Source organism: Rhipicephalus microplus, chromosome X, assembly GCF_043290135.1.
Source record: "Rhipicephalus microplus isolate Deutch F79 chromosome X, USDA_Rmic, whole genome shotgun sequence".
NCBI lineage: Eukaryota > Metazoa > Arthropoda > Arachnida > Ixodida > Ixodidae > Rhipicephalus > Rhipicephalus microplus.
The window spans coordinates 228,472,377-228,497,787 of NC_134710.1; the positions used below are offsets into that span (position 1 = coordinate 228,472,377).

Genomic DNA, 25,411 nt, shown 5'->3' on the forward strand with positions numbered 1-25,411 from the left:
CGATGTCTGGTGCGGCCTGAGGACTCCATCTTTACCGCGACTGCCGAACTTCATCCTCACCCTGTAAATAAATCCACCTATCCTTTAATTCAACCGTAACAGTTTTGTGGTGGAGGTTCTGGGTAATCAACAAAGCAACACGACGCTTCAAGCGCCTGATCTACGATGAAGTCGCCACCTTGCTGGACTGCCCCCGTTACCACTGGCAGCTAAGATGTCTCATGGCAAAAAAGAAAACCGGATCCCCGCAGCTGCAGACCTTCTACCAGTCCCAGCAGCACTGCTACTAGTGCCAGGTTCGCGTGCGGCTGGTCCCTGGTTGCGTCAGGATCCGATAGTGCCTCGTACATTCGGTGGCAAATCTGGCGAGGACGTGGACGCCTGGTTCACACACTACAAACGGGTGAGCAAATACTACCACTGTGACGCGGCGACCCAGCTGACCAATGTAGTATTTTTCTTAACAGACACGGCACTCGTGGGGTACGAAAACCACGAAGATGCCCTCATGTCATGAGATCGCTTCGTTTCCGAAATAAGAGCATGCTTCGGAGACTTCGTAGCTAAGAGAAAGCAAGCGGAACAAACGTTACTGCAGAGAGCTCAGATCCCAGGAGAGACGTGCACGACCTATGTCGAGGCAATCTTCAAGCTCTGCAAGATTGTCAACCCTTCTATGTCAGAAGAAGACAAAGTTGGCCACCGGTTGAAGGGCATTGCCGAGGACGTGTATCAGTTCCTCATCAGCAAAGACAGCCTTGCTACGGTAACCGACGTCATAAGCCACTGTCACACATTCGAGACCCTGAAGATGCGACGTATCGCCCCCAAGTTCGGTCGCCTACCGAATGTAACCACCGTGGCAAGTGTTGATGAATACACGCTGTTTGATCTCGCGTCGACAATACGCCAGATCGTTCGAGAAGAGCTCACTCGGCACGCTTGCCCAACGCCGTACGAAGCTACACCCGCACCGCCTCCCTCTCGCCTTCCCGTGTCAATTGCCGCAGCAGGCATCTATGACTGCAACTACAGGCCACCCTCACCACCGAGGTCGCAGCACAATAACTACCCGCTGCCAAGGTACGCAGACCGCTTCAGTTACCCCCATCAGCCAGCCAACGCCTATTACGACCCGAACGAAGATGTACCTGTACCACCACCACGTCAGCGCAATGCCTTCCAGGAGTACAATGCATACAGTCAAGCCCCTGTGTGCTACCGTTGCAATATCGCCAGGCATGTAGCTCAGCTCTGTCGTCGACAGAGAGAGCCGACATCCCGATATCATTCCCCATTAGTTTCCGCCAGCGGGCACTGGTCACAACAACAGTCATTGGCCCGCCTATTCCAGGAGTACCTCACGGCGGGGAAATCACCGTGGCAGTTCTCCCGCTTCTGACCGTACTTTGACGCCTCCATCTGGCTGACTGCATCGTTCCCCTTCGCCGGGACGACGCCTGTCATCATCGCCGCTGCCGGGAAACTAGCCAGCGCGACCGATGGAGGTGAGGTCGCACAACAGGATTTGCCTCAGATGCCTCCTCCAGTTATAATGTCCAAGAACAAGATACGTGTGGAAATAGATGGCTTTTGTACAAGTGCTTTGGTGGACACTGGTGCTACAATATCAGTTATGAGTCTTCCAAAAGTCGCATTGGGCGCAAAGTTATGTTTTCTTGGAGCGGATCAACAAGGTTTCGTGGTGTTGGTGGGGAAGTACTTCATCCTGTCGGAGTTTGTGCCGTCAATGTCTTATTGGCAGGAAAGGTGTTCCCAACAGTTCCTTGTGCTGCAACGTTGTACCCCCATGTGATTCTCGGTCTTGACTTTCTCCAAGGATGTGGCGCTTTCGTCGACTGTGGAAGCGGTGAACTTTCCGTCAGCGGTGACATTGTTCCTGCCCTCGTCGATGAGGTGCCGCGAAGGACGCTCTGGTTGTTTCCGATGAGCTGACAGTGCCGCCATGGTCAATGAGGTCAGTTGCGGTGTTCGCCCCACAATCTGCCACATCTTTTGACGCCATCGTTGAACCTGCCATCGTTCAATGTGCTAAGAAAGGCATACTCGTCTCTCATTGTTTGGTATCTGTTGATGAAGGAGCAACCTTTCTGTGGGCACTGAACTGTTTGCCAATGCCGGTTGTGCTCCCTCGAGGAATGAAGCTTGGCGTCTTTGATGATACCACTGAAGGTTCTGTAGCGGTCGTTCACAATGATGTAAGCAAGAAAGGTACAGTTTCTGGCAAGCGCAGTTGCTCTTATGAGTCGCAGATGCTAGGGATGATTAGCGCCACTTTGCGGTCACACGAGCAACAGACGTTACGCCATCTGTTGAGACGACATGCTTCTGTGTTTGACTTTTGCCAAGAGGAGAAGCCACTACCTTTACCATGTTCTCGTGCTCACCATAGGATTGACATCAGCACTGCCCACCCGATCGGACAAAAGCCTTACCGAGTGTTGTCATTAGAACGAAAAGTTATTGCCGACCAGGTTCAGTAAATGCTGAAGAAGGGTGTCATTAAAGAGTCGTGTAGCCCGTGGGCAGCACCGGTCATCTTGGTTAAGAAGAAAGATGGTGCCTGGCGGTTCTGCGTTGATTACAGAAGACTCAACGCCGTGACCAAAAAAGATGTATATCCACTGCCTAGGATTGACGATGTTATTGACTGCTTACACTCGGCTTCGTACTTTTCTTCAATAGACCTACAATCAGGATATTGGCAGACACCTATGCACCCTTCAGACAAGGAGAAGACCGCATTCGTGACGCCTGATGGACTGTACCAATTCAATGTGATGCCGTTTGGGCTTTGCAACGCCCCCGCCATTTTTGAAAGGTTTATAGACTCTGTCCTTCATGGTCTTAAATGGGAGGTGTGCTTATGCTTACCTGGATGACGTCGTCGTTTTTGGGCGTACCTTCGAAGAGGACAACGTCCGTTTAAGCTTTGTTTTAGACTGTGTCGGAAAGGCTGGCTTGATTTTGAACTCCAAGAAGTGCCGGTTTGGTGAACAACAAGCTTTAGTCCTCGATCACCTAGTTGACAAAGATGGTGTCTGGCCAGGTACCCACAAAATCAAAGCAGTCGGCACATTCAAACCACCCCAGACACTGAAGGAACTTCTCAGCTTCTTAAGCCTATGTTCTTACTTTCGCCGCTTTGTGCTCCGATTCGCGGACGTAGTACACTCATTCGAATGGACACTTGATTATGATGCCGCATTTTCTGAACTGAAACTTCTACTGACATCTGAGCCTATTCTTCGTTATTTCGATCCTTCTGCTCCTACAGAAGTGCACAGTGACGCAAGTGGAATTGGCATCGGAGGTGTGCTTGTTCAGCGCCATGATAATGCAGAGCATGTTGTTGCTTATATGAGTCGATCTCTAAGCAAGGCTGAAATTAATTATACGGTGACAGCAAGAATGTTTAGCGGTTGTATTCGCCATTCAGAAGTTTTGATGTTACCTCTACGGTCGTCCATTCACGATTGTAACAGACCATCATTCATTATGTTGGCTTGTTACCCTCAGAGATCCTTCTGGCCGCTTTGCTCGATGGGCTTTACGCCTTCAAGAATTTGACTTCAGCATTTCGTACAGAAGTGGACGACGTCATTCGGACGCTGATTGCCTTTCTCGCCTACCTATGACCACGACGAAGGACAGTGCACATACCCTCGACATCTGTTTTGCTACGGTCTCTCACACGTTTCCTGACGCCAATATCTTCAAACGAGAACAACTGAATGATTTATCTTTACGCTCGGAATCTCAAAGGCGGTGGTCGCTTTCGCATTCGTGATGGACTGTTGTGCAAAACAAATTACTCGGCAACCAGCGCATGTTATTTACTGGTTGTACCTCAAAGTCTTCGATGCGACGTTCTCCGTACTATGCACGATGATCCAACGTCGGGACACCTTGGGTTCATTCGCACCCTGCATCGAGTGCAGCAGCGTTTTTACTGGCCTCGAATGCGAGATTTTACGAAACAGTACGTCTCGAGCTGCGAGAACTGCCAGCGTCACAAACGACCTACCAGTGAACCGCACGGCCTTCTTCACCCCGCAGAACCGCCTACTACGCCTTTCGAGCAAGTGGGCATCGACCTATTGGGCCCGTTTCTGCGATTTTCGAACAACTGCTGGATAATAGTGTGCGTCGACCACCTTACCAGATACGTCGAAACCGCTGCGATATCATCTTCCACAGCTGATGGCGTCGCTGCCTTTTTGTTACGCTCCGTTGGTCTTCGCCATGGTCCACCTCAAGTAATCATCAGTGACTGTGGTCGCCAACTCATCGCGGACGCTGTGGAAAAATTGCTTCGCCTATGCACTTCACAGTTCAGACATTCGACACCATACCATCCCCAGACGAATGGTCTTGTAGAACGTACCAATCAAACTTTTACTAACATGCTCGCTATGTACGTCGCATCCAATCACAAAAACTGGGATGAGATCTTGCCATTTATTACTTACGCATACAATACAGCGAAGCACGAGACCACGGACTTCACGCCCTTCTACCTGCTCTACGCACGATCACCACGCAGCTCCCTTGATACAATTTTCTCATTTAAGCTCCATACCGATGAGTCCGTGGCTGAAACATTGTGCCGGGCTGAAGAAGCCCGCCAAATTGCTCGCTTGTGCACACTGGCATCACAAGATCGCTCCAAGCAACGGTACGATCAACGCCATGGTGCCATTTCATTCCGCAAAGGTGAATTCGTGTGGTTGTGGACCCCCCAACGAAAATCTGGTTCATGTCAGAAGTTTTTACCGCAGTACACAGGCCCCTACGTCATTGTAGATCGCTTGACTGACTTGACGTACGTTGTGGCACGCTTAACGACACCTTCTCGTCGGTCAAATCAAACGCACGTGGCTCGCCTCAAGAAGTTCCATCCCTCCAGTGACCTAAACTCGTCCAGCGGGCTTCATCTGTGAACCGGGGATTGCTACGGTATGAGCCGGGCTGTAGTATGTGCCGGGTAGGTAGAAAAGAGATAGAGACGACGTTGTCTGGTGCGGCCTGAGGACTGCATCTTTACCGTGACTGCCGAACTTCATCCTCACCCTGTAAATAAATCCACCTATCCTTTAATTCAACCGTAACAATATATATATATATATATGAAGCTCAAGGAAAAAAAAGCCGCCCGCGGTCGGCGCCCATCTTGTCACAATGCACCGAGGCGCACTTATCCCCACGCGTACTTTGCCCCGCGAATTGGGGGGGTGGTTAGATGCTTGTGCGCGCACGCTTATCCTTCGGTAAAAAGAATTGTGTGCCTTAGGATTTCATCGGAACAATTGTGTTAGTTCATTAGTTGCCAGACCGAACACAAAGGCCACTTCGCTGGCTGCACAGGCCCTGTTTGCGAAAAGAGTGCATTTTTTATACACAGTGGAATATAATAACTGGGACACTTGTTAGTTTGCACTTATCTGTACGTGCGACTACGTTTCGTGCGTCATTTTTCCTTTAACAGGGGGTTAAGTGTCGAGCTGTAAACGTTGTTGGTTCGCTCTCGTCCTGTATATGTTGTTTTCGTGCGTCATCTGTGCATGAGCAGCGCGCTGCACATTTCGATCGATTGGGATACTACAAGAAACATGGTGGCGAAAATCAGTGGCATACCCAGGCGGGCGGAGGGGGCACATCGGGACTGTGCTGCGCCCTCTCAAAATATTTTTACAGCGAAAGCTAAAATATTTTTACGGCGAAAGCTGTAATGAGATCACAAAAAGCTGTAATGGTATCACAAAATTCCTCGCAATTGTTTAGCGGATACCACGCTTCTCAAAATTGCGAAAAATAGCATAGCGAATGCCCTAAAAATTTACTCTAAAAATTTTATTATTGATGCCATAGTGGGTATCAAGCAAGTATGCTTGCAGCAGTTAGCCAATGAGTGTTTAGAAAAAGCTCTGAAAGGCCGCTCTTGCTTTCGCTGTGGCCTGGCGTTTTTTTTTTTTTCTTTTTCTTTTTTCTTTTTTTTTTTTTTTTTTTTTTTGTCATGGCATTTGCGTGTCCCCTTCCCCCTCCCCCTTCAGATCAAGGTGCACTCCCTCTCAAAACAATATTTTAAAATTTACCTACACCCCTCGTGATGGCAAAGACTGGTCGAGGATGTCCTTGTAATTGCTATCGCAATAAAAAAAAAATAGCTCTCGCCTTCTAGTCGTCTTAGGCGTATGCGTAAGATACCCAGTAAGTTCTTTTTTTATTTTATGCACTGCTTTCTAGAACACTACTGGGGGATATTGGAATACAGACAGAATGGCCTAGCCACATAAAACATCGCTGCAAAACAAAAACGAAAACAAATTTTGTTAAATCGTGTACTTTGAGCACAGAGAGATGAGTGCTAGAGGAGGTTGCCTTTAGGAGGCTAGCTACATGACATCATGCTAAGCCAAGAAGTATAATCCTTGTGAAGGAAAAGAATCTTTCTATACCTTGGAGTCGTCTAAGGGAAATACAGGTACGACTGTGTGTCTCTCTAGTGTTGTACAGCGCAGCATTCGTCTACTATATATACTGATAACCACATAGGTGTATAGATTGCTATTTTATGAGGTACAATTTTATTCAACCAGTATTCTGTTTATTTGCTAATAAAATAATCACGGAACAACGTTTTTCAATATGGCCAACATAATGATGCCATTATTGTTTCATCAACTAAAATGGAGAGTGCTCCTAAGGTGACTGGCTTTATGAGATTTGAAATGAATGGAAATATTTCTAGCTCTTCGTAGAAGACAAGAGCTCCAAAATAATTATTCATGCCCTTGAATGTAAATGCAACTTACTTCTCCAGGATGGAAAGTTAGCTGCTCCAGATTGCTCGAAAATGGAAAATTTTACTGCTCCAAATTGCTCCAAAATAGAAAATTCTGTGTTCCAAAGTGCTCCCAAATGAAAATTTTGCTGCTTCAATGTGCTCCAAAATCAAAAGTTGCTGCTCCAAAGTGCTCCAAAATGAAAATTTTGCTGCTTTGAAAATTGCTCCGAATCGGAATACCTCAGTGGCATCACTGTCTGTACTGTCAAAAAGAAAAGAAAAATACCTTGTATACACTTACGAATGTAAAATTTTCGGGTGATGCTTGAGCCCCCAAGCCCCTCCCTGGCAATGCCATTGAGTCCCACTCTGATGAAGCCAATGTTGTGTAAAGTGGATCCCAAGCTGAGCAGGAGGGGCGAGGTTCCCCTTACACTTCAGTTACCCGCCATGTCTAGTGGTTATGGTGCTGGAATGCTGATCCACAGGTCACAGGATTGAATCCCAGTCGCCGAGGCTGCGTTTTCGATGAAGGCAAAAATACTTGAGCCTCGTGTACTTGGATTTAGGTTTATGTTAAAAAACTGCAGGTGGTTGAAATATCCAAAGCCCTTCACTATGCCGTTTCTCATAATCATATGGTGGTTTTGAGATGTTAAACCACAGCAATTATTATTACTCACACTGAAGTTACACTTATCACTTGCACTATCCGGTGGTACCATCATAGTGGCATTCTATTTCTTGCGCTTCTGCCCAACCAAGCCAATATTAGCACATGTGTCAGGAGAAGCCAGATTACGGTAGATGTCAAAGCCATGCAGGGAAGAGACTAAGGAAGTCCGATACAGTCGACAGTTGTCATAGTGTGTTTAACGGAAACGATATGGTATTTTTTTTTGCAATTTATGGAAGCACATTTTTTGGAAGTGGATGGTGAGCTCAAGATTTTTCCAGCATCTTGGCTTCAATTTCTGTACTGGCACGTGTACTGAAAGATCCAATACATTTAGAAGTACATGTTGTTGGGCTAGTCGGTTCATGGTCAGTTAGAAGCCACTGTTGTGGCTATTTCACGCAAAAAAATAACGAGAGGAGGGTCAAAAAATGCTGCCCTTGACCCTTCCCTCGTTATTTCTTTGCACGAAATAGCCACCACTGTGGCTTTTGATTTATCTAATACATTGTTAGTGTAATAGTGAATTGCTTTGTGGCACTCTGTAGTTGATCTTGGAAGGACTATCTTCCTGTTCAAATATTCCAGCGGTGACATAATTTTATCTACCACAACATATCTGCAGTAGCCCTTGTTTTCCTAGTAAGACAGGTAACTCTGTGTGCTCGCTCATATGTAGGCGTGCCTTCATTTTTAACTGTCCACACATCCGCTGTGCACATTATCTTTTTCAGTTACCTATGCTACTGCAACCATGACTACTTTGTGAAGGCGATGTAGCGCCACTGCCGGTGTTGTTGGCTCACTAGAATTATATACATGAAGGGGTATGATGTCAGTGTTAATTCACAGCAAATCTAAACGAATCTTAATTCTTTGTGCTCGCCTGACTGCCATGTCATGCAACACCTCTGTCACTCGACTTCGTAGCTATCTTAGTTCTTTGACTCACCTTAATTACACTATTGCACAGACATAGGAAGTTCACATTTTGACAGTTAGGACAGCACTGCTTGTGCTTTTTTTTAATCAAATTTAATTGCAATGCCAGAATTGTAGGTTTTACTGTGAGTGTATTAATGTCCTCATAGTCTGTGGCCATTTTCCAACTGTCTCATTGTGCTTTTATGAGTTTGTACATGCACCCTTCTATTTTTTTTTACTCCTGTATCTCTACAGTGCTTCTGAGGAGTGGTATAGAATGAAGATATTCGCTTGCATGTTTAGTAGATTGTGATAACAGTATATTTGAAAGCTGTATAATAGTTTTTTTATGTAGGCTTTAATTTAAATCATTGAGTAATCAGCCTGATAAACCTTATTTTTGGAAAACTTTGAAAAGTTGTCACTATTTGGTGTACAGGAATTTGCCATAAAAATAGTAAAAGGCGCACATGCAGAATATATACGCGTTGTTATGGTGCCCCATACATGCGCAATAATTGCTTTTCAATCGACAATTGCACAAGTATGAACGCTGAATCTTGAGCAACATAGGTGGGCACTACGGATGGGATCGGCCGTTTCAAATACTTGATGCTGTCAAGAGTGGACAAACAGACAAATGTACAGACAGACAGACAGATCAAAATTTTTGTGTCTAGGGTCCCCAAGAAAGACTATCCTCTTTAAAAACAAAGAGGTCGCTGTTTTTGGCATGGTTTGGCACTTGCTAGTATGCAATTTTATTGTGATGGCCATTATATGGATGCTCAAGGTACGTTTTTGCCCTATCATGTTCTATATAACGTCTGAATGAATAACATCACTCTGTGCGTATGTGAAATTGTGTGAGTGAAATTATGCAGGGGCTGCGGCCAGTTATGTCTAAAGAAAAGATGAAATGTGTTTGTCCGCTCATTCGTGCATAGGCGCATGAAGGGAAGCTCGAGCAGAGGGGAAGGGGGGCTGGCGAATTCGACTAAAACATACGTGATCACACACACGCTATATCAACAACAAGTAGATTGCTCATACTATAGTATATTCTGTGCCCTCAGCGCTTACTTTGTGTTAAAGTGGTAGACAGGACGAAGACTGCTTTTTCACTGCAGCAGTCATGTTCCCTTACACCAATGTTTTATAGAGTTACACCAAATTAGATCTTAACAGAGGTACCTGCTAGCCTTCCTTGTTATAACATTCAGATTCTTTGCTATCGCATTAATTGCTTCACCTTTGCAGGAATATTGTGACTTTTCTTCCTCAAGTTTAAAACTAGGGTATATTTGGTATTATGGTGTCTCTTTTAAAGAAACTGCATTCTTACTTTCTTGTATTGTCCACTCAGGTTCAGTGGCATGCAAAGGCAAGAATGGTGTGTGGCAGCAACTTCTACATTGTAGGCAGAGATCCAGCAGGAATGCCCCATCCAGAGACGAAAGAAGACCTCTATGACCCAACACATGGTGCAAAGGTACAGTGTCTTCTGCCACATAGATCATTTATAGCCAGGCACTCACTATACTTTTCATTTTCCAATATGTACTGTAAGGAGTGCTAACTAATAATGTAATTCCTTTAATTTTTTTATTAGATAGCTATGAACAGAGTACTTATGTTACCTTTTAATGCAACCAGCTGTAAATGCTTGCCAAGTGGACTGCAATTTCATTGCAGCTTCACTGACACATACATACACACTGTGGTGGTTGGGGGGTCTCGACTTGGCGAGCGAGCGCCACGCCACCCTCTTGGAGTAAAAAGACACAGCAGACACGGTCGGTACAAACCAAGGAAGACATACATTTATTTAACTAATTTACAATGACAATATCGTCCGCCAAATGATACATAATCGTGATCAACCCACTAAGACATCCTTACACACAATTTCCATACACTCCAAACATGACAAACACAATAACATGACAAACACACAATAACATACCCAAGGCGACGGCGCCAACGTTTGACTTGCCACGTGAGCCCCCCGATGCGCAGGCCGCGGTACCACGCGCCGAGGACCCATGCTAGAGACAAGTTTGCAGCAACCGCCACGCGCAGAAGAGACTCGCTCAACTCTCACCCGCCACCAAGGCTTGCTTCCACCAGGGGTCACTGCCGGCGCTACCCCATGATGATGATGACGATAGTGTGGCCAACTCTCACGAACACAATGCCACCTACGGCCCGGTGGTTGTAACCGAAATGCGGCTTTTGGGCGAGACACATGCGCCACGCGGCGCAAACAACTTTACAGGGGGTGTCAGCACCCCCACATGGTTTGGCACCTGCGGTGTTACGCTGCTGAGCACGAGGTTGGGCGTTCATATACCGATCATGGCAGCTGAATTTCATTGATGGTGAAATGCAAAAGCATCCACGTGTATAAATTTAGGCACACAATGAGGAATCTCTTGTGATCAAATTAAATCCAGTGTCCCACACTGCAACCTTCAAGTCTATTCTGCCCTTAATGGGACAAGAGAGAGTAGGCTTCTCTGCATTACAAAGAAAAGTGCATGATTTGGACCGTCTTTTTCAGACACTCTTACTTTATTGCTTTCTCAACCACCAGCCAGCTTTTGAGTTCTTTGAGATGTCATGTGACCGTTGCTTTTGGCGACTTATACTTTGTGTCGAATCGTGAATGGCTTGCAAAAAAAGTCACTGTAATCGTATTTGTGTTGCCATTCAGGAGTTCTGATATTGTATTAGAATTCTAAAGATGCGAGCTTCATAACAAACTTGGGCACCATATTTATATCTTGCTACTCGTTTAATGGCACTATTTATAAAAAGATTTCCATTTTACTTTTGTAGAAAAGGCTTCACATAACACCGACAGCATTTTGTCAGTATGTTTTTAGTCAACACATGCATGTCACTCTTGTTCAGTGAGGAGCTGCTATGGTGGTTAGTGATGATGGCATTGCACTGCTTAGCAGAAAAACACACCCGATTTTTGGCCTGGGAAGCTGTATATTTATGGAAGCAAAATGCTTAATTGCTCATCTAATTGCACGAATGTTGAAGCATCCCAGGTGACCAAAATGAAGCATACTTTTGTCCCACAATAAAGCATACTTTATAATTGCATTTTGGTTTTATCATGTAAAATCCCAGATCTAATTGATCTTGCATTTTATTTGTAATGGCAGCACACAAAGGTCTTTTAGGATATTGAGCATCTCTATTCATCACTTCAAAAAAACAATTATTTTGCTTGCTTTTCACAATCAACCCCCTCCTAATTTTTTCTCTTCCACTACTTGACAGGCTTTTGTAATTCTTGAGTCCAGAGCTTAGCAAGTATGCACAAAACAGCAAAGTGTTGCAGCCTAGAAAACAAGTGAGAATGTACAGGGATCAACTGTAATGTCTAGAACAACGAAGCATCGTGCTCAGAATTAACCACTGTACTGTGTTATATTTTGTTATAGAGGTGTGATTTTATTTTTATTTCATTTTTTATTTTTGAAACAGCAAATTTACTCTCAAGTCGAGTTCAGAAAAATGCACTTGTTTTGTACCGGCAATATGGTTAGGCCTGCTGCAGCAATTTTTTGCCAGTATGCTCCTATTATCAAAATACCTGAAACCTATACTATTGCACTTAAGGTGTATATAGCCTACTATCGTCAATATTCAGGAGTAAATTTTTAATTTGGTTCTTATAGTTTGGAGCTTAAATTGGCTATGCAACAGGAGTTGAAATGTGAGCTAATGAGTGATATCAAAATATTTTGTGACAATTTTATCATCCTTGTGCTTTCGTCAGTGCTGTTTTTTGTTGCATGAACATAATGGCAATGAGTAGACTTATGTAGCAAGTGGTTCATTCTGGAAACAGTAGGTGCACCCTTCTGGTGCACCCATCTAGACATTCTGCAGCGTTTTCTTATTCGTGGGATTTATTGAAACCTTTTAAAAATGCTCCAGCTTTCTTTGTAGCTTCTTCTTAGCTGGTTGTATACTAAGTCATTTAAGATCACGTATTCTTTCAAGTATAGCTCAACACTCAATATCCCCATTTTCATTGTCTTTCATTTAAAATATGCCGTCTCAGAGTGAAAGAAGGACATGATACTTTTTTGCAAAACTCTGAGAGAAACACCAAAAGGCTGAAAGAAGCAAATTCTGCCTCTTAGTCTTTCTCTTCGAGTTTTGCACTGCAGTAACATGTTCTTCAATAACTGTGAACTCCCCTGAAAAAAAGTAATTGTGAAGCAAAAGCATGGTGGCAAAACAACTAGGTCACAGGTGATAGATTGGGTGCATCCAGTTGCTTATGTCCCAAGGTGTTGACACAGTTCTGGTTTAATAGATCTGGCTCTGTTTAATTGAAACAGGTACAGACCATGGCTAATGTTTTATTTGAAACTGCTTTCTTGAGTTCATGTTACAATCACAATAAGCCCCATTTGATTACAAATCTTTTTAGGGATGCAAAACTCTTAGGTGTGCTGTACATTTTTGTAAACTTTAGCCCAGCATCTGTTTCTGGATTGGTTTATTTTGGAAATAAACTCCTCATTTCATTGCATTTCTGTGCTTGTGCAGGGGATGCAGCTATTATTATAAATATGCATTTGTCTAATGTCTTTTTAAATGTGCTGAGGGAACACTGTAATTTTTCATGTTTCACATTGCTTGCGTTTTGCAGGTGTTGACCATGGCTCCTGGCCTTACACAACTCGAGATCATACCATTCCAAGTTGCTGCCTATGACACAAAGAAGAAGAAGATGGCAATGTTTGAGCCTGAGCGGAAAGAGGACTTTTTGTTCATCTCTGGCACCAAAATGCGTAGCCTGGCACGCAGTGGTCAGGAGCCACCAGCCGGGTTCATGGAGCCATCTGCCTGGAAAGTTCTTTCTGATTATTATCGTTCTGCTGCGGCAAACTGATGTACAGCTTTATAGCTGTAATGTTATTCTGCTCCCTTCACAACGTTTCTCCCTCCTGCCTCATTTTGTTCATCCCCTCCCAGTTATGTTGCAAGCTTCTAGTTCTGTTTAATGGAACATTGCTTTCATTTTTTTACCATGAATGTTGATGTTTATTAAAGTATTACGTATTGTATTTTTACTGCATAAAAAGGTGCAATTGCTATGTTTCGAAGCTTTTAAACCAGTCACGAGTGCTTATTTCACTGGTGGTGGGAGAAACTTGTTCCTGCAGGGTTAATTACCTTGTCGTGTGATTTATTTGGAGAGTTTTTATATGACAACAGTGTGATGATGGAACAAGGACTGTGCCTCTTAGGAACTTAACCGCTTTAGTCAAGTAGGAACATATGGTTCCCAACAAGTCGTAAAGTATGGAACTGACGTGTTGGCATCGGTAGGCATATTTAGACTTCTTTTTACACGTGCATGCGCTTTTACTGTTATATTTTTGTTACTGTTGTACTTGGAAGGAAAGTGTATTTGCTAATATTTTATGTATATTTTTGCTTATATTGTATTAGCATATCTTTGTTTAACTGGCTCCATATTCTGCATGGTGCTCAAGTGCGAATTGTGATCCTGAGAGAAGCTCAGAGCACATAAAGAGGGTGTCTTCACAATACAGTGCAGTCATCTTTTGTAGTCAGCTGGGACCAATGTGCTCAGTGTGGCACACTACATAATAGCAGCATCTAGAAATGTTATGCAGTAGGCAGTGTATTGTGTCAATGAACATTTGTTTTTACATGCATATGTCAATGGTGTCTGAACTGTGAGGCACACCTAGTTTGCTGGCAAATTCATTATACATGTGAATGGTTCTGCCTGCTGTGTCCATATCACGAGCAGCCAACATTGTGGCATAATTGCACATGTTGCACTCTAAGACACCATATTGTGATCCTTGTGCAATTTTACTATTGTAATTGTTATAGCAGAAATTTGGTTTGTTTGAAGATTATTCATATACATGTTTTAATAGTTGTTATTTTAAGATGAAAATTATGGCTTCACTCTGACTAAATTGATGCTGGTCAGAATGCCTGTTAATAAAACTCTTGAAAATATGTATGTGACTTCGTGCGATAAGCCTCTTTGTAGAGAGTGGTTACATAGCAAGTTCATTGGGCCGGTGCTGCAGCCCATTTTCTTTTCACTTTCGGCTGATTTTTTCTAGAAAGTGACTCTGAAAAAAAGGATTCACATGTTGAAAGACAAAAATATGCTGGGTGTCTAAATTTTTTGGAGTCTTTATGTGCCATGAAATTTTTTAAGATTCAAACTGGTTTATTACAGTGGTGGAAATATGGCAAGGTATATGGAAATATGGCAAATATGGAAATATGGCAATATATGGTACGTGGCCAGGTGGGCGTTAATTTGACTTTTGAGGTGTGCACTCTTCAGTATGCGCTTGTCAGCACTACAGGATTAGTGGAATCCTGGCCGTCACGTGGAAAAGCGCCAGCGTCTTGCAGACCGTGTAAATACTGGTACATAAATTATATCCTTCAATCAACATGTCCTGCTGCTAACTGCTCCGAGCATGATGAGCACTCGGATTCGCACCTGCAGCACAACTTCTGACGCAACCAGTCTTGAGCACATTACCAGTAACAGTTGCAGTTGCAGAACTCTGTAACAGATACAGGACTAAACTTTGTAACAATGTTGATGCCAGCACATTGTGCAGGCAGAGGCAACCATGATACGTACCTAATGTGCACAAGGCTGGATGGTACCCAGGAATTTTTTTTGGAGGGGGATATTCTTGTGCAGAATGGCTAACTTTGGCAACGAGGGATCGATGTGAAGGTGTGCAAATACATTAGTTAATCGTCCGAAAAGTTAAAGCATTAAATAAAGCAAATAAGGGGGTGTCAGAGCTTCCTCCACCTCCCTCTGTAGTCACGGCCTTGGCACAAGGTTTCTTACTATGAAAAAGTGGCCCAGCGGTACGACAGCAGGGTTGTGTTCTCAGCACCAAATAGGCTGTCTAAGGTGTGCATAATGATTGATCCGGATGCAAAGACTGTGCAGCTCTGTCACAAGGCACAGGCCGCCCTGTGCTTTGTGATTGCACAGAAGGGGTGGTTTACAAATTAAAGTGCGGAAAATTGCACATTTGCCAAACTTTCAGATGAGTTATATTAACGATAGGCTGAAGGAGCATGCAAACTATGTAAGAAACGCGCCTCGTGGAAAGGATTTTTGAAAGGTTATCCAGATCACCCATAAATTATCTAAACAGAATGCTTGGCTTATCTGGGAGAGGGTTGGGTACAGTGGTGTAGTCAATCCTCCTCCCTTCCCCTGGAAACTTTTTTGGTGTGGCATACAGAGCCCAAAATGACACTGGACCACATCTCCCTCCCCGGCCTCAACTTCAAATAAAGGGAGTGCCGCCCCTCTCAAAAAAAAATTTCTGCCTCAGCCCCTGGTTGTATAAACGTGACTTCCATATAACTTACCGATAATGAGATGGCATATCTATGTGCAGTGGATGAACTTGGCATCAGACATAATATATGTGCACAATCCCAATCAAGTGTAACATCGTTTGTATTGCTCTATTGTGTATTTTTCCCTCTTGTGCCATAAGCATGTACAGTCGGCCAAAACTTTAGCTATTGTGCGCAGTGGCCAGATTATTACGATTAGCATGTCTGTTGACATACTAATCTGCCGTTAAATTTTTCTTGCACATGTAAGTGTTCAACTAAATGCATGCTTCTAGATGGAGGCGGAAATATTGTAGGCCCGTGTACTCGGATTTGGGTGCACGTTAAAGAACCCCAGGTGGTCAAAATTTCCGGAGCCCTCCACTACGGCGTCTCTCATAATCATCTGGTGGTTTTGGGACGTTAAACCCCACAAATCAATCAATCAAATGCATGCTTCTATATATGTGCAAGGGGGGTGCTCAATTGGGTCGGAAAGATTTTCTAATGAAGTGTATCTTACCATTGTTCAAAAATGTTCATCACGGCACTGAATAGGTCATGTTTGAAATCGTAAAGGCCTTCTTTATTGAATACACATTACAATTTGTCATTTTCAAGACAGAAAATGGCATCATTATTAATGAGATGCTAGAATTACCACAGATACATGCTGAATTAAGATGTAGTATTGAAAAGTAAATTATAGGCAACGGTAGGCGAAACACTCATTTGCAAGCAGCTAAGTAGCAGATCATACATAACCTTTAACATTGCGACCCAGACCGTATACACAAACAGGATTGTTTGTAGCTATTTTATTGCTACGGATATGCGTAAGCGTTGGGGAGAAGTTTTACTTATTCAGGAAATGGCAATGATTGCGAGCCATTTGCACCCAATTTATTAGCAAAAGTTAGTAGAGTAAAAATAAACATGGTTATAGTTGAGATCCCCGCACTAAAGCTGACGAATTTTCTCTGTAAAGTCGCAGGTTGTATTTAAAAAAAAAAAGAAGCGTGCATGCACATTAGGATATGATTCCATACGTAATCTTCAGATCGGCCGGAGATCGAAGCTTAACGGTTATCTCGAGCCCCCCCCCCCCCCCCCGCCGCAGAAGACTTCCAAGCATCTGATTAATGCGTCTTTGTTAAATTAACGTGTCTACTTTCTATAACTGTACATGGAGTGCAAACATGTCTAGCTGATTCTCTTGTATGTCTCAGAGGGCGGATAAGTCTAGGAAAAGTGAGTGGATGTGACGCGGTGGGCTTTAAAACATATTCTTCTATCGACAGATGCGCCTGCGAGCAGTATAATGAGGCAACAATTAAAGATTGCAACTGCAGCCAGGTTGTTATACCGCTCTGCACTGGTCTCGGTTCCCTTCGAACAATCCGTTAACCGAACAAGCAAGTCTCCCCAGCTGCTGTGGCCGCGCGTGGAGCGCGTGAGCGCGCTCGAGGACAATGGCATCCTTATCGATGACGCGTTCTGCTCATCTCGCGGTGTTTCCTTTCCGTCCGCACGTCTCTAGTGTCTGTCGTGCGAGACAACGATATGAAATCGCGCCAGCTACCCGATCTGAGCCCCTTTGGAACGGCTGCGACAGCAGGGGACCACGTGCAGAGCACAATGTGATCGTTCGAACGATATTCTCGACGCAATACAGACATGTAGATCGTGTAACAGGATGCATATGTGTTCTTCTGTGTTGCGGTTGTGCATCATCGCGCCTTTTGGAGCAACACTGTAACAGCGCTCTACGATGTGTCAGAATTAAGACCACATTTCCTGGTGGCATTTAGGTGCAAGTCCGTTGCCCACAAAGACGCTGGTCTAGTGGTTATGTAATTATGGTGCTCGACTGCTGACCCGCAGGTCGCGGGATCGATTCCCGGCTACTGCGGCTGCATTTTCATTGGAGGTGGAAATGCTGGAGACCTGTTTGCTTAGATATATGGCGCACTTGAAAAAAAAAATACCATGTGTTTGAAACTTCCGAGGCCCTCCACCACGCCGCCATGTGGTACATTAGTTGTTCAATGCATCTATACTCATGACGTAAAAATGACAGCTGCGCACTTCACAGTGCGTTATTACGACGAACAGCGCGCATAGCGCTCACCGCGGAGCTGCTGGACTTTTTGTTCAGAACGGATTTGGAATAAATGGCAGCCGACCGATCATTTGGGCAGGCATTTTGGCAGCTGCGGCGGCTGCTCACAGTAGCTGGCAACGATTTTTTTACGTGTAATAAATATTCTCAGTGATCGTATATATATATTTGCTCTTGCTCAGAAAACGGCAAGGCCAAGTACCGTGGAGGCTGGACAGCTTTGCCGCAGAGGCGAAGCAATGAACGTGATAGCAACAAATTGGAAGGTCACGTGCAAAATCGCAAGCAGATCGAAACGTGCCTCGCGTTTCTCACGCACAAATGACGCAGGAAACACACTCACCGGTACAGATTAACGCGAATAAGCGTCTCAGTTGTTACTTCGCTGTGTCTGAAAAGCACTCCCGTTTCGCAAACGGAGGCTGTGCAACGATTTCGGTGACCTTTGTGCGCCCGGTAACTACAACAGAATCGTTCCGGCGAAACCCAAAGGCTAGCCAAGACGTACGATCCTCCCTACTGCTATGCCACCATACCACTGCAAGATAAGGGTGCGTGATCGAGCGTACACCCCCTTATTCTATACGCGGGCCTAAATACGCGTGAGAGAGCCGCCGTTCGCTCACAGCGCTTCTTGCTGATAATGCTGAAAACATGTTATCAATCAATTAATCAACCTGACATCCACCTTCAGTAATAAAAAATTGAAAATGGTAGTGAACCACCTATCGAAATTTATTGTGACGCGGGAAGGTTTTCGAGAAAAAAAAATGCTTGAATCCGCAGCATGAGCGGAAATATTGTCGCACACTTCAAGCGCATTGATGTAGAGAAAAAAGTGCGCGATCGTTGGACATGCTTTCTACAAACATGCTTCAAGTACTGATTACAAGGCTTGCACCTACGTCACTCGACGTCACTGCTCGGAGCGAGTACGTCGGACATATTGGTGAACACGCTGCCTCGCGGCAGCGGACAAGTTTCTTCCTCTACAATCGTTATATGCGCAGTTGTGGCTGCTCTAATCGTTGCGACCCAGATTTGGGTGCACGTTAAAGGAACACTAAAGGCAGCTATTAAGTCGACGTTGATTGTTGAAATAGCGCTCTAAAAACTTCGCAGTGTTACTTTTGTGCCAAGGAATGGCCTATTTTCAAACAAAATCACATTTTAGTGGATTGCATCGGGTTAGCGCACTTCAAATTACCCGCCTCAAGAAGCGGGCCGACCCACGGAGGAAGGAAATGTTCCTTCCTTTTCTTCCTCCGTGGGACCAACCAGACCAGCTCACCGCGCACGACTCTGCCCGGCTTTACTGCGCTAGTAGCAGCAGACCGAAAGCAGCGGGAGCCATAGCAGCAACAACCATGGTCTCCGAGGTAGCGGTGTCACCATCATCATCATCGGCCTGAGTACGTCCACTGCAGGACAAAGGCATCTCCCATGTTCCGCCAGTTAACCTGGTCCTGTGCTTGTTGCTGCCGATTTATACCCGCGAACTTCTCCCACCTAACCTTCTGTCTCCCCCTAACCCGCTTGCCTTCTCTGTGAATCCAGTTAGTTACCCTTAATGACCAGCGATTATCCTGTCTACACGCTACATGCCCGGACCATGTCCATTTCTTCTTCTTGATTTCAGCTATGATATCCTTAACCCCCGTTTGTTCCCAAATCCACTCTGCTTTCTTCTTGTCTCTTAAGGTTACACCTACCATTTTTATTTCCATTGCTCGGTATAGTGTACTAGAATTCTAGTACACTATAACTGCACCTGCGCGCTCAAGTGGTACCCCTTCCTCAGACTCCTGTGACCGTGTTTCCATCTTTCCTATCTCTCCTATCCCCTCGATATGGCCTCGCTCACTGGCTCAGTGCGTCTCTCTCTCTCTACACCTTTACTTCTATCCTTTTAATCCCTCTTCACCCCCGTCCCCTGTGAGCTACTGTTGAGGTGTCGCACCCTGATGCAGACAGTTACGGGGCTCACTTTTTCTCTTCTTTTCTCTCTTATAGCCACATCTCCCCTCACAAGCGCGCAGATGCAGTCTAATCCGGCCGTGGATCGTATAAGTTAGGTCATAGCGCCACAGCTACCGTTCTTTTCGTTGCACTGTGGAGCCCCTTTTATAACCTCCCTCAGCGTCACTACGACCAAATTACATCAAATCATCTAGGACAATTCCATTAATCCAATGAGAAGCGTGCAAAATGACGTCAGTTTTAAGGTTTCAAGGTTGCACGCGTTGTATCCCGAAAAACTTCCGGTCACCTCATTTACCAGCCCCTAACGTCGAAACTGACAGCACGTTTTCAATTTGTTGTTGTTGTTGTTGTTTCCCTGTGCAAATGGCTCGTACCCAAAGAAGGGGATTGGCCGATTATAAGGTGAATTTGCCCTAAACTTTCAGCATTGCGTCATTCCTACAAATTTTTTTGTAACTTAATTTTGATTTGAAATACCGATATCAAGTTTGCAGAAAAAAAAAGAAGAAAAATAGTGAGACAGCAATTTAGCAACAAAATCGTTTAGTCGCAGTGATGTATTCTTGAACGGCGAATAAAACATCCCTGTGGCTGAAACCCAGTGTAGAGGCTCCAAATGAAAGAAGATCATGTTGTGATAGTTGCAAGCCCAGTCTTTGAAGAGGTGGTTCTAGTATGCTTTGCCTGAATAAATCGAAACGGCGACAATGTAATAAAAAATGACTGATCGTTTCCTCTTGATTACAGTAAATGCACATAGGGGAATTCAATATGCCTGATTTATGCAAGTAAAAATTGAGGGAGGTAACGCGGCAACGAAATTTCGTGATGACAACTTCCATCATCCTTGAATTAGTCAGTTCACTGCGCCAAGGAAATAACAAGTGTTTGTACTCTGGAGAAGCCGTCAGTGCAGGGTCAGATAAATTTTGCCTGATTTTAAGTGTGCGAAATCGCGCCACCGTAATGTATACTGTATGAGGGAAAATAGGAATAATTGGTGTCGAAAGGGATGCCTTCGCAAGAGAATCAGCTATTTCGTTTAACAACAAACCTTTGTGCCCTGGTGTCCAGATTAAATGAATACTTCGGAGATGACAGGGGATCAACGATTTAAAAAGTTTCACTATAGGTGAGTGACCAGATGCGGACAGAGAAGAGCACACTAATAATGAATCAGTTATGACTGCTACGACTGGGATGGAAATATTTACCTTTCGCAAAGCTAACATTATTGCCATGAATTCAGCCAGAAAGACAGGAAGAAAGTCCAAGTTCTTTTCAGTAAGTAAAGTCTCTTTTTCGTTTTTCACATAAAAGTAACGTGCGTAAAGTACAAGACAATCTTTAATGATTTCTATGTAGTCAAAAGAACATTTATTTGAATATATTTTGCCAAATAAGGGAAGGAAACTGTAGAAAATCAGCGAGCTATTTTTTAAAGCTCTTATTGTCCACCGATGCTATGAAAGCACAGCGGTGGAGAAAACCAAATGTCATCAAGGGGCTGTGTTTGTAAACAATGAAAGGGTCTATAACATAACAGTGCCATCTGGTATTTTTTTTCATTAACAACGTATACAATATACATGTAACGTCATATATTGGGGGAATTTAAAACTAACGACGACTTTTGAGAGGAGGCTACATACATACATACGGAGGATGGACTGACCCATGCCCCAAAGAGCTTCGCCCCTAAAAAGGTCTATTTGGCGCCTTCTTCTTCTTCTAACCACTACCACCATTATTGCAAATGGCAAGCATGAGGCTGCGTTTGTACGGCTGCTGCGGACGCGTGACTAAATCTGTCGCGCTAAGACCTGAAAGGAGGAAATGAATGCGCTGACCACGGAATCGCTGCCTCTGTTGTGCGCCGATCGGGGCGGTGCGTGCGTCGGGTCTTTCGCTTTTTTCCCAACTTTTTTTTTTAATGCCGTGGTGTAAAGAAGGAGGCAACACTACTCGTGTCGAGGACTTGCAGAAGCGCTACCATGCAAAGTGACGCACGTGCATTGAGCAGCATTTTTTTTTTTTTTTGCCATGTTCCTAGAGGCAGCCGCGTCCCACCGCCGAGGATTTCATGCGTACTCGTAAGCATAGAGTTCCTAATATACACTAGAGGGAACTCTGGCGCTAGTGTCTATGGGAGCTGCAACGCACGGCGCTTCAGCGAGCATGTGAATGATGGGTAGTACACGCATTTGTATAATTTTCGTACTTCTGGCCTGCTTCTGGCTCCGTGTGTGTTCGTGTGGCTTGGATTTTTTTTTTTCACGAAAACATAAATTGGCAAATGTTCACCGTTTGCGCTTCACAACCTTATTCTTTTAGGCTTACCATTTCGAATCAAGTCACTAAGTTCAAAAGGGTTCGTTCTTTATTTCAAAACAAAACTGAAACACAGCAATAAATGAAGCCGCAAGTACGATTCGCTGCCCGCAAGTACGAAGACTATGCAAATGTGTGTACTACCCATTATTCCCATGGTCGCTGAACGATCGCAGCGCCAGAGTGCCCTCTAGTTAATTTTGGGAAACTCTATGCTCGTAAGTGGCATTTTATTTCCTGACGCATTGCCAGTTTTCTCTCTTGACAAAATTCACTTTGATCTGCGCGACAGATGTGTCAATCCGGTAGTCTCTTCTAGCTGACGGATAAGAATGGTTCAGGTGAACGGCTCTTGTATCAGCCGTCGTTGATCGTTTACGGGTAAACGTGCGCCTTTTGTGTGCTTTTTCTGTTTGTTTATTTATATTGGAAGAGCATGACAAATATTGATTTTTTTTTTCCTTTAGGGAGCAATGCAACAAGGACTGCAAGAAGTGTGGATAGCATCATATGCTGGTCTCGCCTTACTGAAAGGAAGTCTGGTAAGATGGATGCTTGGTTGATAAAGTCCTACGCAATTTTTTCACGTTATAGTAGGTCGCAAATGGGCTGTAAATGCCGACTGAAAAATATATGCCTGTCCCACCTTGAAGGTAAGATGTGTTGTCCTTAATTTATTTGTTGTACTGTTTGTTTTCTAGTAAATACACAGTTTTTTTTCTTATTTGTGCATATACACACAAAATATTTTGCCGAATTGTGTGTATATGCACAAATAGATAAACGCATGCAACTGTGCAACTAGTCAAGTGAGTCTGCATTTCTCTAAGTATTATTAATTCTGTTCTTTACAGCTTTTCCCAGCAACTGAACGATACAAGCCTCACATCTCGGTAGTAAAATTCCGCACACTGAATACGTATTCATGGCCAAGGGCACGAGAATTGACCGAAAGAAAGAACTGATCTAGCAGGAATACCACTCCATCGACTGTACAGTTGGGTTGCACAAGGCCTGCTACAAATCGTTCCATACGAACAATGATGCATGAAAAATGGTGCATTTATACGACTGCGAAATAAACATATAAATTGAGGAAGCTTACGTTCGTCTTTCTTTTATTGCGTGTTACGTACTTACACGCGAACAAGTGCAGACTTTTAGATGTGTTTAACTTTGTCTTGCATGAGCGCTGGGACAATGCCATCTGCACAAAATACAAAACAAGAAAAGCAGAGCAAGAAACGTTGGCAACCGACCAGCAGCCGTCGGTAAATCGACGCTTATGTAATGTAGGACCATGGTCAACCCGCGTGCGGCATGCACTCGGGCTCATCGGCCAACGCGGTCGGCCTACGTTGTGTACCGACGTCGGCCTGCGTGAGTCTAAAGTCAATCCCCAAGGCCGGTCCTGTTGGGCCAACCTCAGAGTAGTTGGCGAGTGACGACGACCCAACTTTTCGCCAAGGATAAAGTGTTGCTTGGAAAGTCGACTTCAGTATTATAAGAATATCACTTAAACACCAAACATCCGCCCCGCCGCGGTGGTCTAGTGGCTAAGGTACTCGGCTGCTGACCCGCAGGTCGCGGGATCAAATCCCGGCTGCGGCGGCTGCATTTCCGATTGAGGCGGAAATGTTGTAGGCCCGTGTGCTCAGACTTGGGCGCACGTTAAAGAACCCCAGGTGGTCGAAATTTCCGGAGCCCTCCACTACGGCGTATCTCGTAATCATATGGTGGTTTTGGGACGTTAAACCCCACATATCAATCAATCAATCAATCAATCAATCAACACTTATGGGAGCGGAGGCCGCGGGCGCGCTCACATCAGAAAGAAGAGGACGATCGCGGGTGCGCTCAGGGGCACGCGGCAGCCGCTGGCAGCGGGCAGTTGCGGCCGAGGCTTAAAAGAATAAAGAAGCTTCTTGGTCTAGCTCCGCGTCTTTCCTGCGGAGTTCTAGGGCGAGCAGCCTCGAAACCACCTACACGCTTCACCTTCTCGACGCGTGCGTTGAATCTAGTGGCATATATTTTTCCTTTCCTGTTGACCTCTTCCCTCTTCTTTAAACCCAGCACCTCATGCAGATTCTAAAGATTTTATAACACGTTGCTTACGCCTGTGTAACTGCTCACTCTCTGTCGACGCAAAGTGTAATCGAGTTTTGCCTTTTCACGCGGTCGTCTATAAGTTAACGATGGATATAACAAAATACTCCTTTCTCCCGTTTTTCGATGTTTGTAGTTACCCTATATAGATGTGTATGAACATTGATTGATTGATATGTGGGGTTTAACGTCCCAAAACCACCATTTGATTATGAGAGACGCCGTAGTGGAGGGCTCCGGAAATTTCGACCACCTGGGGTTCTTTAACGTGCACCCAAATCTGAGCACACGGGCCTACAACATTTCCGCCTCCATCAGATGTGTATCAACAAGTGCTACACCAGCGAATTATGGCATCTTTATTGCTGAGATTATTTGTGGTTTTTCATACGAATTCCAAACATTATACAGTAATATTCTAGTCTTTTGTAGTTTTCTTGGGGACCTTTATGCAAAGAAACGGTCACTCTCCATTAATAAGTTGTGTGATCCTATAGTAATAGTCGCAAGCAGTTATGGAATTCCTTGAGTGTCTGTGTTTGTTGGCGACGTCGTCAGATCACATCGCGAAGTGCCCTGGTGAGCCGCTTCGGGCATTTATCGGGTGCGCATTGTAATGTGTCATAGATGCTATGCACCATTCATTAGGAGGGTATTCACGTGACGTCATCCGCAAGGGGTGCTAGCGAGTTGGCCATCAACTGTGCACCTAATTTCAAACTGTGCCTCATTGCTTCTGTTAAAAGTTAGGGCATGTGCTTTACGGCCACTGTTTGTGTAGTTCGAGCATACATTTACGCATTTCTAACGTAAGTTATAACACCTGATTTGAACCATTGTGATTGTTCTTTTTTTTTGTTTGTACATAGCTAGGCTTCCAGTGCCACTATTTATAAGCTTGTTCCCTGAGAACTGCTTCCTGCATTTGCTTCAATACTCAATACCGTCAAATATGTTCTATTTAATTAGAATATATTGGGGGGGGGGCAGCGCTTGTGCAATATAATTTCTCGTTTATTGTCGTTTTAGCGCATTTAGTGTGTGAACAATG

At 44.4% G+C, this 25,411-nt stretch overlaps 1 protein-coding gene across 2 annotated transcripts in view; it reads left to right on the forward strand.

The window, feature by feature from the left end:
- The window catches only part of Papss (3'-phosphoadenosine 5'-phosphosulfate synthase), a 101,292-nt gene extending 87,295 nt beyond the window's left edge, over nucleotides 1-13,997 (forward strand). For both annotated transcript variants that reach the window (XM_075878734.1, XM_075878733.1), the window contains exons 11-12: nucleotides 9,775-9,900; nucleotides 13,093-13,997. In XM_075878734.1, the coding sequence (XP_075734849.1) occupies nucleotides 9,775-9,900; nucleotides 13,093-13,335 (369 nt within the window). In that variant the 3' untranslated portion in view covers nucleotides 13,336-13,997. The remainder of the gene's footprint in view (nucleotides 1-9,774; nucleotides 9,901-13,092) is intronic.
- Nucleotides 13,998-25,411: the final 11,414 nt, after the last annotated feature.